General features: G+C 32.5%; 1 protein-coding gene across 1 annotated transcript; it reads left to right on the forward strand.

Annotated features, from left to right (window-relative positions):
* The first annotated feature begins 414 nt into the window (after nucleotides 1-414).
* Nucleotides 415-1,110, forward strand: LOC133310660 (transcription factor GTE12-like). Its single transcript, XM_061511618.1, has one exon. The coding sequence runs from the start codon at nucleotides 415-417 to the stop codon at nucleotides 1,108-1,110; it is 696 nt and encodes a 231-aa protein (XP_061367602.1).
* The last annotated feature ends 17,216 nt before the right edge of the window (nucleotides 1,111-18,326 follow it).

Genomic DNA, 18,326 nt, shown 5'->3' on the forward strand with positions numbered 1-18,326 from the left:
ATAATTTTATAATTAATAAATATCTAATTGAAAACTTAATTAAAGTATAAAAAATTTAGAAACAAAAAATTTATAACGAAAAAACTAAAAGATACAGTTTCCTGGTTACATATTAAAGATACAGAGCACAAGATTACAAAAAAAAAAAAAGATTACATTTGTAACTATTGAAGTGATGTAGAGATTTTAAAAGATTAGATATAATTTTATAATTAATAAATATTTTTAAAAGATTAGATTTAAAAAGATTTAAAAGATTACATTTATAACGGTTTAATTCTCTCCATTGTTTCCTCGTTATATAAACATACAGAGCACCGTTCACCCTTAGCAGACCAAATCCTGTTTCCTGGTTAACACCCTCCACCAATCCTGTTTTCTTTTTTCTTGTGTTTTCCACTCAAACTCTCTTCAATGGCTGAATCCCAAAAGTCACTTGTGATTAAGCTTGGTGCAAAGCGTTCAAGAACGGTTCAAGAAGACTGCCCACAGACGGAGATCATCGCTGATCATCGTTCCAAGAAAATGAGAAAAGATGCTTTTGAAATTTCTCCGCCACTGAGAATGAACAGAACGACGGCTGAACATGAACACCGACCAACAAAGTGCAGAGTGCAAAGTGCAAGAGAAGGAAGGTGCTTCGGACCGGAAAACTCCAAAAGAATGTCAAGAGCAGCTTCCCAAATTTGTGAGTTGAAGAAGGAAGGTGCAGAGTGCAAGAAAGAGAAGAAACAAAGCATAGACAGATACAAAAAAATGCAATGTTGGGTGATCATGAAAAGGTTGAAGGAAGGAAGAGATGCTTGGGCTTTCAAAGAAGCTCTTGATGTTAAGGTCTTGGAGTTTCTTGATAACCCTGACTCTGTATCAAAGCCAATAGGTTTGAAGGATATTGAGGTCAAATTGAACCACTATCTGTATTCCAAACCTAAGGAATTTGCAGATGATATGAGGCTTGCATTTTCTTATGCATTGCTATACCCTTGGAGGAGTGAGATTCACATGATTGCAAGGAGGGTTAGTGAGAAATTTGAGACCGATTGGAAATCTTTAAAGAAAAAGTGGATTCTTGAGGAAAGAAAAAGAAAGAAAAGTATGTGCAAATCTTGATAGAGAAGCTCAAGGTTGCTGGATTCTGTTTAGAGTGTAGTGTTTGTACAAACTTGATTCTTGAATTACTAGGTTATTGATTTTGTTTCCTTTTGAGTTTTATTAAAACGTAGATCCTGTTTTTTCTGTTTTTTCGTTAATAAGCAATCCTGTTTTGTAACGTTTGGCTGAAGCTTGTTAAGTTTAGTTTTATGTGTCTGTTATTTGATCCTATAAACTATTGGTGTTTCATTTGTACTTTATTTATCAGTAAAGTACATCTTATGTTCAGTTTTTAGGTTGTTCGAGTCAATTTTACTGGAGCATATTGGTTATGATCAGTAATGTATCATAAATTTCATATCTTCCAGTTCAATAAAATCTTGAATTTCTGAATCCTGTGATTTTGGATGCAGAAATTCCTTCCAAAATAGCCAAATTAAACCATGGCATATAAAGTAGTGGTTTATATCAGATTTTCTGCAGACTTTATCATATTGTGAATGCAATAGTTCATCATTACGTGCCTGCGTTGTTGCAGAATCCAAGCTATATGTATTCAGTGGTTGGCAATGCTAAGTACGGTTAAGCAATTTATTTGATGTCCTTCAGTGGTGGCTGGCATAATTAAGCAATTACAAAAAATCTATTCAAATAACAAAGAAAGATTATATATATATATATATATATATATATCATTACATAAGTATGAATATCATTACACCATAATTAAAAAAACTTTTCATGGTATGATTAAATCATAGCATTCTTTCATCTAATGTTCACTGTAACACCTTAGTGGCCTTCACATGAGTCTGCATAGCTTTTCTTTAGGAATCCCAATCTCCTTGGGTAGCTTCTCTAGCTCACCGTGTGCATCAATTACATAGACAAATCAAATGTATCTACAAGAAGCATTACTATTCATTGCCTTGAATACACACGCATGAGCTTCAGCCAATTTTGTTACATCAACTATTGCTAGCAAACCATGAGAATACATTTCTTGGGCTCCTGCATTAGCACAGGGCAAATTTTTATTGAGGTAGCCTAATAGCTGAATGCGCAAAACTTCACCTTAGAAAAAACAAAAAACAAAATGGACAGATGATATATTACAGACAACAACATAGAGGCAGTGAGCTCATGTAAATATGCACATTGAACCATGTGAATATTAACTTCCTCCAATCGCAGAAAAAAGAATTATTACTAATTTACTGTGATGACTAATGCCAGGGCAACCCAAAGTATATCTTAATGAGCCTCATTGACAAAAATATCTACATACAAAAGAGTTGCAGCATGCAACTTAACACATCACTCATTTACAAGAAGAAAACAGGATATAAAATAAGGAAAAGGGCTTTTAATCTCTCCATAACTTAATATCAACAAAGAGAGTGAGACATATCTTCTCTCTTCACTTAATCATCTCACAATTACATTGCTTTTATCACCGGAAAAAAATAACTATTATCAGGTGGAGAACCTTAGTTTACTATTATCTTTTCCCTTGCCAAATCAAATACCAGTTTTAATAATTCTATTTGATGCATGATTGCATAAACAGTTAGTTGGCTGAAGCACATAAATACCATCAGAAACGTTACTTTAAAAGACTTGCATAAATATGTGCTGAATAAGAAGCACAAAGAAGCTTCTGTGAATACTTGAACAAACGTTAGCCTCTGCCAACTTCAAAGGTAAGATGGTAGTATCTCTAATGCCACAAAACATCAAATCGAACTAAAGGGAATGCATGCTAGGAAAGTCACAACTGAGTACTAGAAGACCAGAAATTTTCTAGTACTCAAACATCGTCAAAAAATGGAATGATGAATATGACTTAAACATCATGCTGTGAACCATACAACTTTTAAATCTGCTAACAAACATGTATAAGTATAACTTAGATACCAACCCTTAGTTAATGTTAAGCCAATTTATATGCGATATGTGAGGACAATAACTTTAATTAACTTAGGTAATTTATTAATTATGACTTTTGGAACTTAGCATTGATATTAATCTTTCTGACTAGTTTGATATTGAAAATTATAAATTTTTAATCTTTCCAAAAAAGGAGAGAGTGAGAGAAAGGATACTCACATCAATCAAAACATGTTTACAAGCACTATGGTCTGTATATATACGCTAAAAGACACCTTTTCTTTGACAAAATGTTCGATCATGCACCCACCAAGTACAAAAGTTGATAGATCTAGACAGTTTATACCATGATCCCAACCTCAGCTTTTACAAGAAAGAATAAACAAATGAAGATATCATAGCTAACAGAAATTACAAGAAAAAATAGGTAAAGTGTGTTGTGATAACCCTTAAAGCATGCCAACCCCAAACTTGTCTGCTGCTTTAAAAGACACTATACAATGTGCCTATGTTTCAAGAAGCACTACTGGGGCTTAACTTCCATGCTTGATAATTCCCTTTTGTTTGATCAAGGTAGAAACATAACCATAAATTTAAGCCCAATGAAATTGTCAAGGATCATTGCATCCTTGGAACAAGTGCAGTCATGACTCGTATGTCAAGCTAATCTGAGAATTTGAAATATTTTTCTACATCAAGATATGTTCTTAATAATGGTAATTATAGTTTGTTGAGTGTAACAGTCAATAGTCTTGTCTGGTCAGTTGCAAACAGTCCAGCATTTAACAAGCATAGAAGCAATAGTTTCTCATTTCTCACTGGGACTTCTTGCAACCATTCCAGCCATCATCTGAGTTGAAAGTTTAAAAAATACCAACATTGGTTAAATGGAAAAACCCCTATACACAAGGCTCGCTGACTTGCGAGGGTAAGGGTGAAGGTCGATCGTACACAACCTTTACCCCTACATATTTGCAAAGACACGGTTTCTCAAACTCAAACTCGTGACTTTTCAGTCACAAGAAGCAATTTTATCGCTGCTCCAAGAATCAACCTCACCAAAATTAGTTAAAGATTAAAGGAAAAACATGTCATGCCCTATATATCCTCTATTACACTTGGCCAGTTTTGTAAAGTGTTGATAACTGGATGAGCCAAACTCTGCATTCTAATACTAGATTAATACAGGAGTAAAAACTTAAAGAAATGCAATTTAGCCAAAGCAAGCTGACAACCCAAAGTGGAGAAATTTCATTAAATTTCATTATGAAATGAATACCATTTGGTAAGGCATAAGTCAATTGTAATATTTTTGACCATGTGAATTTCCCTTCAAAGAAGAATATGCTACCCACATGGAGGGGAAAGGAGCATCAGTGTCGGCTTTCTCATGCAGAGCAAATAGATTCTACTTCATGGGATATCAGATTATTGGTCTTCTGATATTGATTGCCAAGTCACATGCCATTCTGATTTTGTGTGATATATTTAGTTAGTTCTAAAATCCAAATGTTGATCATGAACAAAATATGTAATATCTACTTAAGGGTCTTATTGCATTAATTACTTCTAAAATCCACTTGAGCTCAATTCAGATGATAAGGAAGGGATTTGGTGAAGTAATGTAGAAAAAGGAAAAAATTGAGCTAGGTTTTGACTAGTTTTAAATAGTCATTCATTAACAAGACTTTCAATTTTCTGGATACAAAATGCCATCCAAGTAAGTGTTCAACTAGTTGATACAAAATGATATCCAAGTAAGTATTCAATACACTTGCCTTTCAATCTATTTACAGACAACAAACTTGAAGATCTAGCACTGTATCTCATGTCAGAAAAACATGCACAAACACAGAGTGATTTGTGCATGTTTTGTTTTTTAGTTAATAAGGATTCGTGCATGTCAGAAAAATAGCTATCTTAGGTGTCGATCTTTAGATGGTGTGATTTGTTTTCACTGCTTTTTTGTTTTTTAGTTATTAAGGAGGGCCAAGCTCAGAAAGAAAACCAAAGAAACAAAATTAATACTCTCGTTTTTATATTTGATATGATATTAGATGTTTATGGCAGGGTAGCTTTGTAGAACTTTGTTATATTTTTAGGTTAAAAGGAAGGTGGATGGGTTATATTATATCAAACATGATTCTCTTGTGATCTCGTATAACATCATCTGTTATCGCAGTATAGCTGTAGCTTTCATCCTCAAAATTCCAAATTTTCAATTGAAACTTATAGTCCTGAACGTCAACTTCAAAAATTTTGTGTGGGGAGTTTGAGTTAGGTATATGTTGAGTAGGGGGTGTTCGTTGGGAGATTAGGTTTTAGTATTTAGGAGATAACTAACTTTGTAGAATATGCCTGCAACTTGTTACTACATGATGTCTACATGTAGTTTAATGCATACTTGTGAATAGCCCCCTTTAGCGCGCTATAGTGGAGTTGTGTTACGGTGCAGCGGCCGACTGCCACAGACCGCGCAGCGACGGTCAGGCGAAGTGTAGCGGATGTAGCGGCCACTATTGCGGCTGAATCGGGGCACTATTGCGCCGCTACAGCAGTTTCTGCAAAAGTGTTCTCGTCGTAGAAGGAAGAGATTTACAACTTAGATACAAGTTAAAGTGAAGATGAAGATTTGGATGTTCATAATTTTAATTAGAATTGCTAAGATAATAGATCAGGTTCAATATATTTTATACAGGCATATTTAAATTTTTTTTTATCTTTGTAAAAAAAAATGAATCGAAATTCAAAATATTGTCATGAACCCCTTAGAAAAATTTATTAACAGCAATAGCCCAATATAGTATATTGATAATTATTTATTTTAAAATACTAGGATGGTTTTTAATGGCGAGCATTGCTACGTAGAGTTGTCAAAATGAATTAGTCCACCTTATTAAGCCCGAGCCCATGTGAGTTAGGGTGAAAAAGCTCGTGGGGCTAGAAATCCCATAAAAATAAAGATCCCCACATACTAAAGCTAGAAAGATTTATGGGATAGGGTCAAATTGCAGATCATTTAAAGTTATAAATTTAAAAAAATTCAATTTAATTAAGGGTTAATTTTTTCTGAAGAGAATGCAGACAAATTATCTGTATTAAGCACTAAACGATGTCGTTTTGAGGCAAAAATCAGGTATGTTTGTAATTATAATTTATTCTAAGGTTATAATAGTCAATATCATTAAAAATTTTAATCTTTCAACAACAACAAAAGATGTCGTTTTGAGAGTGAATGTAGATAACTTATCTACATTAATTGTACAAACATTAAAGCCTTCTTTTAATCGATTCATTGCTTTCAAAATTATTTTAATAAATAAATATTTAACATTTTCTTAAAATAGTCAATACAAAATATTAATTTTTATAATTTAATTTTTTAATAAGATAATATTTGCATACAAGTATACAATGTAAGCAAAATTTTAATCATTTTTCCAATAACTTTGAACAGTTGTTTTTATATAAAAAAACATAGATCTCCTCACTTTTGATTATTTTCTTGAATAAAGATATTTTCATTCATTAATACTTACCATGGAGATTTTTATTAATCAATAATATTTTCAATACATTTGAAAATTTTACCGGTTTAATTTTTTTAGTAAAAATTAATTCAACAAGATTTTTTATAGCACTCTTAATTGTTTTGTTTCCACAAATCAAGTAATACATAAATTTTAAATAAGTTCCATAATTTTTTTTACTACGGGTAGGGGTGTTCGCGGTCTGGATTGGATCGGTTTTGGAAGCAAAAATCATCTGATCCAATCCCTTCAGTTTGATCATGTAATCATCCATTCGGTTTGGATTTTTTTTCAAATCCGATCCGATCCGATCCAATTTTTTTGGTTTTCGGTTTTTTGAAAATCCTAAAATTTGTTTCTTGATCATTGTGCAAATAACATCTTTTGTTTATATTGGTTTTGTAATTTTTTTTTGAAATACAAAAGCATAAGTAAATGATAATATAGTTTTTTTTTCTGAACAATGAGATATGAAGCTCTACATAGATAAAAAAAAATTATGAGATGTGACTATGCAAGGGTTTAATGAAATCTTGTCTCGATTGAGAGTGATTTTAATGCTGGTGAGTGTTGAGAATTGGGTGGTGGCCAACATCCACCTTTGCAAGCTCTGCTTAAAATCACACAAAAAGAACAGTTAAAATTGAAAGTGCCTTCATTCATAACCAGATGCTTCATGATAGTTGCTGCAGTGGAATGCATCCTAATGGGTTATATTATATTCATATATAAAAGAAAAAAGAATAGTCTGTTTGGGATATGTTAATGCATAATAATTTCTTCAATCTATGTTAATGCATCCTAATGGGTCATTTAGTCCCTGTTTTAGTAAAAATCTAGTATGAATTAATGTTTGAAACTTGATATGAATGAGGGTGTGAATTTAAAAAAGAAAAAGAAAAAAGAATGATGTATTTTAAATTGAATTTCAATTATTGCTAGCAACATTTTTTCAAATATGTTTGTTAATGTGACTTAGTATGATTTATGGTTTAAAATTGAAAATAATTTATGTATGACTACAAGAGTTTTTGAGAAAATTGAGAACGAAGTAACTTAGAATGATAATCCAATGAATCATTTGGATGACAACTTAATTATCTTTAAAAAAAATAGAGAGAATAGAAATGCCTTAAGCAAAAACAAGGTGGAGAAGCGAGGATAGAAATAGCTAATCTTTATTGAAGAAAATTTGTTCTTCATAATATTATTATTGTTCGCATTATATTATTTTGAATTATCACTTTGATAAATATGTGTGGAACTTCCATTGCTTTTATTTTCAATCATCAACTCAATGTATTATTATTGTTCTGATTGTGTTATTTTTCTTGGTCATGTGGAACTTATTTCACTCAAGAACTTAATATTCCCTCTTATTTAATAAAGTATTTTTTAAGCTTGTTAGATAATTAATTGCTGAATCTAAAATTACAATTCCAGAACCTAATTATAAATGTTTTTCATTTATGAATTGAATGCATATTAAGCTTTCTTCAAGGACCAGATTAAGTTTATTGTTCATTAAACTCATATTGCGGATTTTTAAATGACTTTTAAAAATACTTTAATCAATATATGAAACAAAATAACATGGATTATAATTTATTAGAAACACCCAAGTTGGATCTTGGAAAGATTTTTTAAACATTAATGTCAGTCTTATTAAATTCTCATCTCCAAAAAAGGAGAGGGAGAGAAAGGATGCTCACATCAATCAAAACATGTTTACAAGCACTGTGGTCTGTATATATACGCTAAAAGACACATTTTCTTTGACAAAATGTTCGATCATGCACCCACCAAGTACAAAAGTTGATAGATCTAGACAACTATACCATGATCCCAACCTCAGCTTTTACAAGAAAGAATAAACAAATGTAGGACTAACAAAGAAAAATTCATAATTATCTCTTACCGCTTTAGTTCAATCATACAATACCATATTTCTTCGATTGTTACTTATAAATGTAAGATCCTTATGCTAGAAAGAATTTAGGGAGATCCTAATGCTTTCTTTAAAGCTTTATCTTCATCTTTCACATCCAAATTCTTTTTCCTTTTTGCCAGTTTTCACAACCAATTCAAAATTGGTGCCAAAATCAATCCTTAATATGTAACCCATAAAGCCATAAACAATACACCCTTGATTAGAAATTCAGCAACATGACTACTTGCATTTTGGAACAGCTTCTTTGTTCTGTTTTGTCCTTAAACCTAAAAATGTTTTGAGAACCATTAAAGCTACCAACAATTCAAAACTCCATTAAAGCTAAAAATGTTTTAAGGTACAATTTAAAGAGACCAAACACCAGCTAGCTTAAGAAAGAAGTGAAAACCTCCACATTCATATCCATTACAGTTATCAGTCCCAGCTAAGAAAAAATAAAGCAGAATATAATACCACGTCCAACGATAAGGGCCTATTGGATTGTGTTCTAGTTTTTTTTGCTCTTAAAATTATTTTGTAGAATAGTTAATAAAATATGTGTTTTATGTGTTTTTCTTGTTTTGTAAGTTAAAAATCAAAACACAAAATAAAAACGACTCAGATATGTTATCTAAATTTGATTATAAAAACTAAAAAGTAGTTAAAAATTTTAGAACTATTTTTACAAAACAGACCTTATCAAATAGGTTTTTTTTGTTTTTTTATTGTTCTAAAAATCAAAAAAACTGTTTTTGAAAACAGAATTCAAACAGACCCTAAGATTTCAATTCTCTTTGTTTTAAAAATTTGTTCTCTTTGATGGAAGATTTTATCTTTACTTAAGGTACAATATTGTGGACATAATCTTACCAATAATGGCACCACAATGCATATCTGCATAAGGTTCTTCCCCTGTCAATAACTCCCACATTGAGATGCCAAATGAGAAAACGTCAACCTGTCAAAGTCATTCCACTAGCTAAATGCCTGCCAAAAGATTCATTGATTCCTCTATATTGCTAAACTTCATATGAATGGTCCCAGTTACCTTTTCAGAAACCCGGTTGCTACTACCATTCAACAGCTCCGGTGCCATCCATGGAAGGGTTCCTCGCACACCCCCAGATACAAGGGTATTGCGTTTAATTCTTGATAATCCAAAATCTCCAACCAGGGAAAAAATATTCAACAAACAAAAGTTGCAAAATGAAAAAACAAAAAATATAAGACAACTAAAAATAATTTTAGTAAATCGGCAAACTAATATGACTACTATTTTTTCATTGATGAAGTAAGTTGTACTTTTTTTTTCCTTGGGCTTTTGTCCACCCGTGCTTAGCACAAAAATAATCAACTATATAAGCACAAAAGGAAGTTCACTAAAAAATCCTTTTCATGATTAGAGGGGTAAGGCAGCCAGTATAGCGTGCTGTTGAGAGATAAAGGAAACAATAGAGAGTTCTAGGGTTTAAAAAACTCCCAAATTCGGAATTAAATACATTCAAAGGAAAAACACTATGTATAATATTGATAATTCGAAAGATAAGTTCTATCCCTTCTACACGTACCAAGCAGTTTCATAGACACAATAAATATTGACCAGCATAAAGACCCCCTTCTAGTGTTTCGTAATCCATATTGTATCATAACAGGACTCCTTTTTTTTCTTTTTCTGGTAAATGTATCATAATATAACTTTAATTGTACAACGATTACCTTGACACTACCTAAAACAATGAAATGATACCTCCCCCTAACATAATTCCAGATAAAATTACAATGAAATCATCAAAGACCAAAACATCAATAAATTCATTCTTGAAATATTCCATTCCATATAAAATGATAATAAAAACATTCATTCTTAATATGATCTACAAGGTGTGTGTGTTTAGCTAAAAAATGGAACATGGAACAATTTCCAAATTCAACACACCAAGCCTGTGATCTGGAATATTCTAAGAGACTTTGGGTCTTCTAACTTCTTTTGTAGAATTTTCCTTCTCGGCTTCCTCAAGTAATAAATCTTATTCCATTCAAAAGTCCACAATTTCTCTTTCCAGTCTCCACCACATTTATGGCTTGACTACATTGTTGAATATCATCAAGATAAACACCATAGATTGGTAGAGACTTCCACTGAAAACAAATGGACCACTGGTTTATTCTCTAAGATTCTAACACGACCCTCAAATGGTTGGGTTCAAAGTATGGATAAAGCACAGATGAACAATACCTTGTGCTGAAATGTAATATAATAATAATAATGAAGAATGGGGTTGGTAAAGATCAAACATAAAGATATAGAAGGGAGAGGGAGAGGGAATGAGGGATGAAGGGACAGCGAGAGTGAATTTGGATTTAACCCTAGTCTCTCTCACCCCTCCACTTAAATTATAGGAAGTAACATTAAACCTATGGGTAAATAGAGATGTAAAATATGTATGTTATCATAATACAAAATGGCATTGAAAAGAAAATTGCACTGAAGACTCACCAACCGTTCTTGCTCTGAAGCTCTCCCTGCAAAGCAACTCTTTTTGATTCTCTTTATGCTTTACATAAGTAACAGATTCTAACTCTGTAAGTTCATTCCAGATCAAGTGGATTTATATGGAACAAATTCAAAATATTGGCCATGACAAATTTGCGGCCTCTAGTGTCTAGAGGCGGGGAACAGAATAATGTGGCAATGAATTGGGGTGAGGGATAAATTTATCTTAAAATGGTTAAATATATTTAATTTCTTTAATTTTATACTATAATGGGTTAATTGTTTGGATCAATTGTGTATGGTGGTATCTTGAAAAAACAACGACGGTGGTTATGTGTAATTTGTCATTTTATTATTGGTAATGTTAGTGTTGTACATAATTGTTGTGGATTAAGAATTAGGTTTGTATTGCTCAAAGGGTAAAGTATATTATTACAAAAAAAAAAAAATAGGTTTGTGTTGCTCAAAGGGTAAAGTATATTATTACAAAAAAAAAGTATATTAATATAGACCAAAGAGAATCACCAAAAGAACACTCGTGTATATGATGATTGCGAGAGAAGGGGGATGTGTGTGAGGAAACTATAGCTCTAAAATCTTGCAATAAAAATATTCTCTAATGATGAGAGAGGTGATGAGGTAAAAATCGTTAGTCAATGTACCCACTACTGCAGTGAGGCATTGCCTTACCGTCGTGCGTGTACAACAATGAGGTGTGCAGGGAAAAGTGGAATCATTGTCGTGAGGACCATGTGCTCACCTAAACTGTGTTGAATCATTTGGTTTCCTTTAGGCCTTTAGATGACTACTAGTCTAGCAAATCGGGCTATGTGGGCCAATCAGAACAATCATAATGTTCAATTCTAGACAATTGATATTTTTTATACCAATTAATTTAAAAGTTTTAAATGTAATTAAAATATATTTTTAATATTGGTAATGACAGTGGTTTACAAATGACATCATTTTCTAAATAACTTATTCATTATTGTAATAGCCCAAATTTTGAGTTATGACTGGCACACTGATTATCATCAAATAGCCTGACAAGCCTAACTATTGCAGTGATATATTTAACAATAATAACTCAAATCACAATGCATGTAAGGTTTATCAAATTTACAACATAACTTGCTTGTAGAAATAATATAGAACCTCTATAACATAATAACAATTTTAAGGTTCTTTATGATGTACCTTAGATGATCCGGGTACAAGTATCTCATTTTCAAAGTTGATATTGATTTTTTGTCATGGACAAATTGAAACATGTACTTGTCTTTAAGCCCTCATTTATCTTTAATTTGTGTTTTTGTTTTCGGAAGAGAGGTGACAAAGCTAAAAAAAGTTAAGATGCGCGGTGCATTGTGGGATTCAATTCGTGCCTTTTGTTTTTCATATCTATTCATTAAGCTACTTAAGAAGTTCATTTTCTCTTTGGCACTTTTAATGTCAATAAGATAGCAAAGTGTTAGTGATGCTATGCGAATTATTAAGAAAGTCTGAATATACTGAGAAATGTTGTTAAAAAGATTTTAATTTTATTCTAAGAGAAGCGTTATTCTTATAATGTAAAAGTTTTATAACCTCTTACAGCCTATTTTTTAACCGTTGATTTCCGTCAATCTAACGGTAATGATTTATCGGGTCACATTTATTATTAATTATTAATTTTCAATAAATTATAACCGTTGGATTAACGAAAATTAATGGTAAAAAAATAAGTTGTGAGAATAAAGCTCCTATTATTCTAAAATTTTATCAAGGACTTTAATTTTGTTTTTATAATTATTTCGGAATCTTAATTTAAAAAATGTTTTAACTATTAATTAACTGGGAAAAGAATTAATTAAATATTGAATTAGTTAAAATGTTTTAAAAAATGTTTCTAAAAGGATCAAAAACACTATACAAGGATGGTGGAGACAGAGGGAGCCGTGAGGATCTCATCAATGAACTAATCAATAAAATGAATTAACTTATGTACTCTAGTATCAAAATTTTGATGTTGTCTGTTATGTACCTTAGAAGATCTGGGTGCAAGAATCTCATTTTCAAAGATACCGATTTTGTTATGGACAAACCGAAACATGTACTTGTCTTTAAGCCCTCATTTATCTTTAATTTTTGTTTTTGTTTTTTTGGTTTTATGGAAGAGAGGAGTCAAGGCCCTCATTTATCTTGTGGGGGTGCATTGTGGAATTCGAGTTGTGCCTCATGTCTTTCGTATCTATTGATTAAGCTACTTTAAGAAGCTTATTTTCCGTTTTGCATTTTTAATGTCAAGAACGGTGTTTGCAGCAATGTTATTAAAATCGGTCCGGTCATTGACCCGGTCGAGGTACTGGGTCACTGGTTCAACCGCATGACCCGGTAATTATATGCAATTTTATAATTTATATTAAAAAATTATAAACATACTCAAATATCTAAAAAAATGATAAAAATTTCGAATGTTTTAATATAAAAAATAATAAATTACATATTATTATCCAATAAAAGATCAAACAAAAATATAATGATTGTCATACGGGACTTTAGGTTCAGAAAATGACATCGCTAACTATAAATCAAATCAAAATTCTCTGCATAGTGCACGATTGAGATAATATTAGTGTTGTAGGTATATAACTTATGTAAGTCAATAAGCAAAAAAAATTCAAATATGTTCATTATGATTTATTTTTTTTGAAAAAAAAAACAATTTTTTTTTTGGGACGGGCCGGGTCACCGGTTAACCGACCGGGTCACCGATTTTCATGAAAACCGACCGGGTCGCACCGGTTCTAATGCATGGCCGGTCTGTTGCTTCAACCGGATCGGTTCTATGACTGGTTTACCAAATCCCGGGTCGACCCGGCCGGGTCGGTCCGAGTTTCTTAACAGTGGTTTGGAGTCAGCAATGATGTTTTTCAAGGTGGACAACAAAGTGTTAGTGATGATATGCCAATTATTAAGAAAGTCTGAATATATTTAGATGTGTTGTTAAAAGGATTTTTGTTTTATTTTTAAATCTAATTAAGCACTTTAACTTTGTTCTTATAATTAATTAGGAATCTTAATTTAAAAAAATGTTTAAACTATTAATTAATTGGGATAAAAATTAGTTAAATATTATCTTTTCAATAATTTTTATTGATTACTATATTTGAATAGAGTTGAGTGTTTTAATTGGTTATAACAAAAGTTTATAATTAGATTATCGTTTACTTGTGCTTCTAGATTACACAATAACCAACATACAATCTTTACAAAGGCAATACATACAAAAGTTATATTATTTGCACAATAATTATCGTACAAATTTTAGGCTTTTCAAAAAATCAAAAAACAGATCAAATTCAAACCGAATAAAATTGGATTGGATTGGATCGAATTTGTCCAAACCGAATGGATGATTAAATGATCAAACCGAAGAGATTGGATCGGATGATTTTTGCTTGCAAAGCTGATCCAATCCAGATCGCGAACACCTCTAATATTTAACATTTTTTTAAAATATTCAATACAAAATATTAATTATTCATAATTTAATTTTTTTAATAAAATAATATTTGCATACAAATATACAATGTAAGCAAAAACTTAATCATTTTTCCAATAACCTTTTTTTTTGGAAATATTTCAATCGATTCATCGCTTCGCAACTAATCCGATTCGGGCCGGGTCCAGTATTAAGGCTTTAAACCCCTCCCAAAGGTAGTACTGGGGGAATTCGAACACATGCTCTCACCCCACATGCTCAGCTCCCATGCGCCAACTGAGCTACCATCATTTGGTTTTTTTCCAATAACCTTGAACCGTTGTTTTTATATAAAAAACATAGAACTCCTCACTTTTGATTATTTTCTTGAATAAAGATATTTTTATTCATTAATACTTACCATCGAGATTTTTATTAATTATAATATTTTCAATACATGTGAAAATTTTAACGGATTAATTTTCTTAGTAAAAATTAAAATTCAACAAGATTTTTATAGCACTCTCAATTGTTTTGTTGCCTCAAATCAAGTAATACATAAATTTTAAATAAGTTTCATAAATTTTCTTACTACAGTTTCAGTTTTACTCTTTTAATATTTAAAAAAATGTAAAGAGATGTTTATAACTATCGAAGTGATGTAGAAATTTTAAAAGATTAGATATAATTATATAATTAATAAATATGTAATTGAAAACTTAATTAAAGTATAAAAATTTTAGAAACAAAAAAATTATAACGAAAAAACTAGGGAATGAATTCTCTCACGTGGAAGAGTGATCATGTTATTTGATCACAACCACTCATTTGAAAATTATACATTTTTCTCCTTCTTATTTCATTCATCAAATAACATAACCACTTCTTTTGCACGTGAGACTATCTATTCAAAAAAAAAAAAAAAAACTAAAATATACAGAGCACCGTCCACCAAAACTATAAACGACAAGTCCTGTTTCATGGTTACTCAAAGATACAGACACCCTCCTCCAATCCTGTTTTCTCAGTTGAGCGCTCGTTCTGGTTTCTTACCTTCTGCTCCTTCGAACTCTAGAGACAGTTGAGCGCCTCTAGAGTATGACAACAAAATAGAAATTGTGCTTTCATCAAAAGGCTTGTATGAACATACGGTGGCGATTGTCCATCCTAGCCCCTCTCTTGTTCCACAACTGAGAAGGTGAGATAAGCAAGAGAGGGGAAGAAGAAATGATAGCACAATAAGGAAGTGCAAGAAATGGAAGAACGATGTGAGCAGAAGCGCCAAAGGCAGTGAAACAGCAGGACAAAAGGATTGCTAGAATTGGGAGGTGGAGAGGAAAGGGAAAATGTGGAAAAAAGAGGAGGTGAAGCAAGAATGGATGGAGGTGGAGGAGATGGATGTGGTTGATGTTGAGTATGGAAAATGGAACTCGTTAGAGAGCACATCCTTTGAAATATAGAGCCATCCATTAGAGGAGAGAGATTTTTCCCCTTTATGATATGCCAAGTAGCCTAGGAAGGTGCACTTAATGGATCTAAAATCCAGTTTATGAAGATTATAAGGATGCAAGAGCAGGAAATTGACGCAGCCAAATACCTTCAACAAACTATAATTTGGGATTTATTGAACAAACGAAAAGGGAACATCATTATCATTGGATGCAGTAGCAAACAATTGATTTAAGTAAACAGAAGTGAGGAATGCATGATCCTAGAAGGTAAATGGTAAGGATGCATGTGCTAGAAGTGTTATACCCACCTCTACAATATGCCTATGCTTACATTCTATAGTGCCATTTTGGTGATGAGTGTAAGGGAAAATTAGGCGGTGAACAATACCAAAGTCAGCTAGGGCCTTGGAAAATGGCCTAAACTCCCTACCTTAATCAGTTTGGATAGCCTTTATTTTCATGGTAAGATAAAGCCAAGTGTATGGTGTGCGAGCATCAACGAACATAACCTAGTAGGAGTAGCCACCAGAAGAAACCATGGGTGCATGGCCCCAAAGATGACTAAAGATTCTGTGTACTGATTCAGTGTATGTAGATGAGGCAGAAGAAAGTAAGCAATGAGCTTTACCTAAACAGCGTGCAGAACAAAATCTGCAAGAGTTTTATTATTGAATGCTGCCTGAATGGTAGAATACTGAGTTCGAAAACAGGCTTAACAACCTTAGAAAGGGGAGTGGGATGCAGTTACAGTTAGAGGGGTGTGCAAAATAACCAAAAAATTGGGTCGAACTATGAACCGAACCGAACCGTCCCATAATATAACCGGTTTTTAAAAACAAGTTTATGAACCGAACCAGTTTTTAAAGAACCGGTTCATGAACCGAACCAGTTTTTAGAACCGGTTTAAGAACCGAACCGGTTTTTAGAACCGGTTTAATAACCGAACCGTTTCCTAACCGAACCGAACCATTTTCAAGCCGAACCAAGTTAATTTTTATAACTTTATTTTTTAAATTTTAAATTTTTTTTATTTTCAAAAGAGGGTCGACCCGAACCGGTTTCGAACCACTTCCGAACCGAACCAGTTTTGAACCGAATCAAACCACTTTTGAACCAAATCATTTAAACCAATTCGGTTCGGTTTTTCAAAAAATCCGGTTCGGTTCGACCCATGGACATCCCTAGTTACAGTAGGTGTGTGATGATGAGAATGAGATACACTATGTACCCATTGGGTGTCCTAATCTACATTGGCAGGGTAACAAGACAGTTGTTATTACAGATATGATAATCTCACTGACTGTTACTACTTTCACTGAGAGTTACTTCTTGATGTACACATGTAGTTTAATGTCTGACACATCCCAACATATAACAATGTATTTCTATGCTTCTCAGTTCTCACACACAATATGAACTGCATGCTACCAATATGAATGCTTTCGGTGAAGTATTCGTCATTTGGTGGAATAGGACTGCCCTTTTGTAAAACCTTGTTTTGCTATTTTCTTGTATCTTTATTTTCCAGTGTATATTGCATTCCAAAAAAAAAAAAAAAAGACAAAGAAATCCTTTATCACGTGCTAAAGATTATTCTAATTTGGTGAAAACATGTTTCTTTTGAAGAAATCCAAATCTTAAAAGCATAAAGGAGCTAATTTACAAGAAGGGATATGCGAAAATAGATAAGCGAAAAGTTCCTTTGACGGATAATAACATCATTGAGCAGGTAATATATTGTATTGTTGGATTCCTTGTTTTCCTTTGACTTTGCCGCTAAATTGCATTTGTAATTCTCCCATTTTGCCATGCAGGAGGAATTAGGAAAGTTTGGCATTGTATGCACAGAAGACATGGTGCATCAAATTGATAATGTTGGTCCGCACTTTAAGGAAGTTGTCAAATTTATGTGGCCCTTTGAACTCAACAAGCCAGCTGATGGATTAAAAGGATCAAAAACACTATACAAGGATGGTGGAGACACAGGGAGCCGTGAGGATCTCATCAATGAACTAATCAATAGAATGAATTAACTTATGCACTGTAGTATCAAAATTTTGATGTTGTCTGTTATGTACCTTAGATGATCTGGGTGCAAGAATCTCATTTTCAAGGCCTTTTGACTCTAGTGGAGTCTTTTTTAAAAACTATCACCGGAATAATTTCACTGTGAAAAGATATACCACAACAATGCATTACGACGCGGCATAGTGCAGATCATGTTGAGAAATGATAGTATATCTGCCGCGTTCTTTGCATGAATGGGGACCAATCACGGGTTGGTGGGGAGAATATTGCAGTCTGCTACCAACGCAGGGCAGTGCAACCTGAACGTGATCCATGCTCCACCGCGTCCCAGCAGTCAAAATATATGGTTTTAATATGTCATATGAACATAAGAATATATATGTTTGACGTAAAGGTACATAAAAACTAAATTTTATCCAATTAAATATAAAAAAGACATAAAGTTTAA

This window comes from Gastrolobium bilobum, unplaced genomic scaffold (assembly GCF_033153095.1).
Source record: "Gastrolobium bilobum isolate Gb01-03AN ecotype WA unplaced genomic scaffold, APGP_CSIRO_Gbil_v1 utg198671, whole genome shotgun sequence".
Taxonomy (NCBI): Eukaryota; Viridiplantae; Streptophyta; class Magnoliopsida; order Fabales; family Fabaceae; genus Gastrolobium; species Gastrolobium bilobum.

What these genes read in the sequence shown, in the direction of transcription:
- LOC133310660 (XM_061511618.1), top strand. Translation starts at nt 415, where the DNA reads ATGGCTGAATCCCAAAAGTCACTTGTGATTAAGCTTGGTGCAAAGCGT.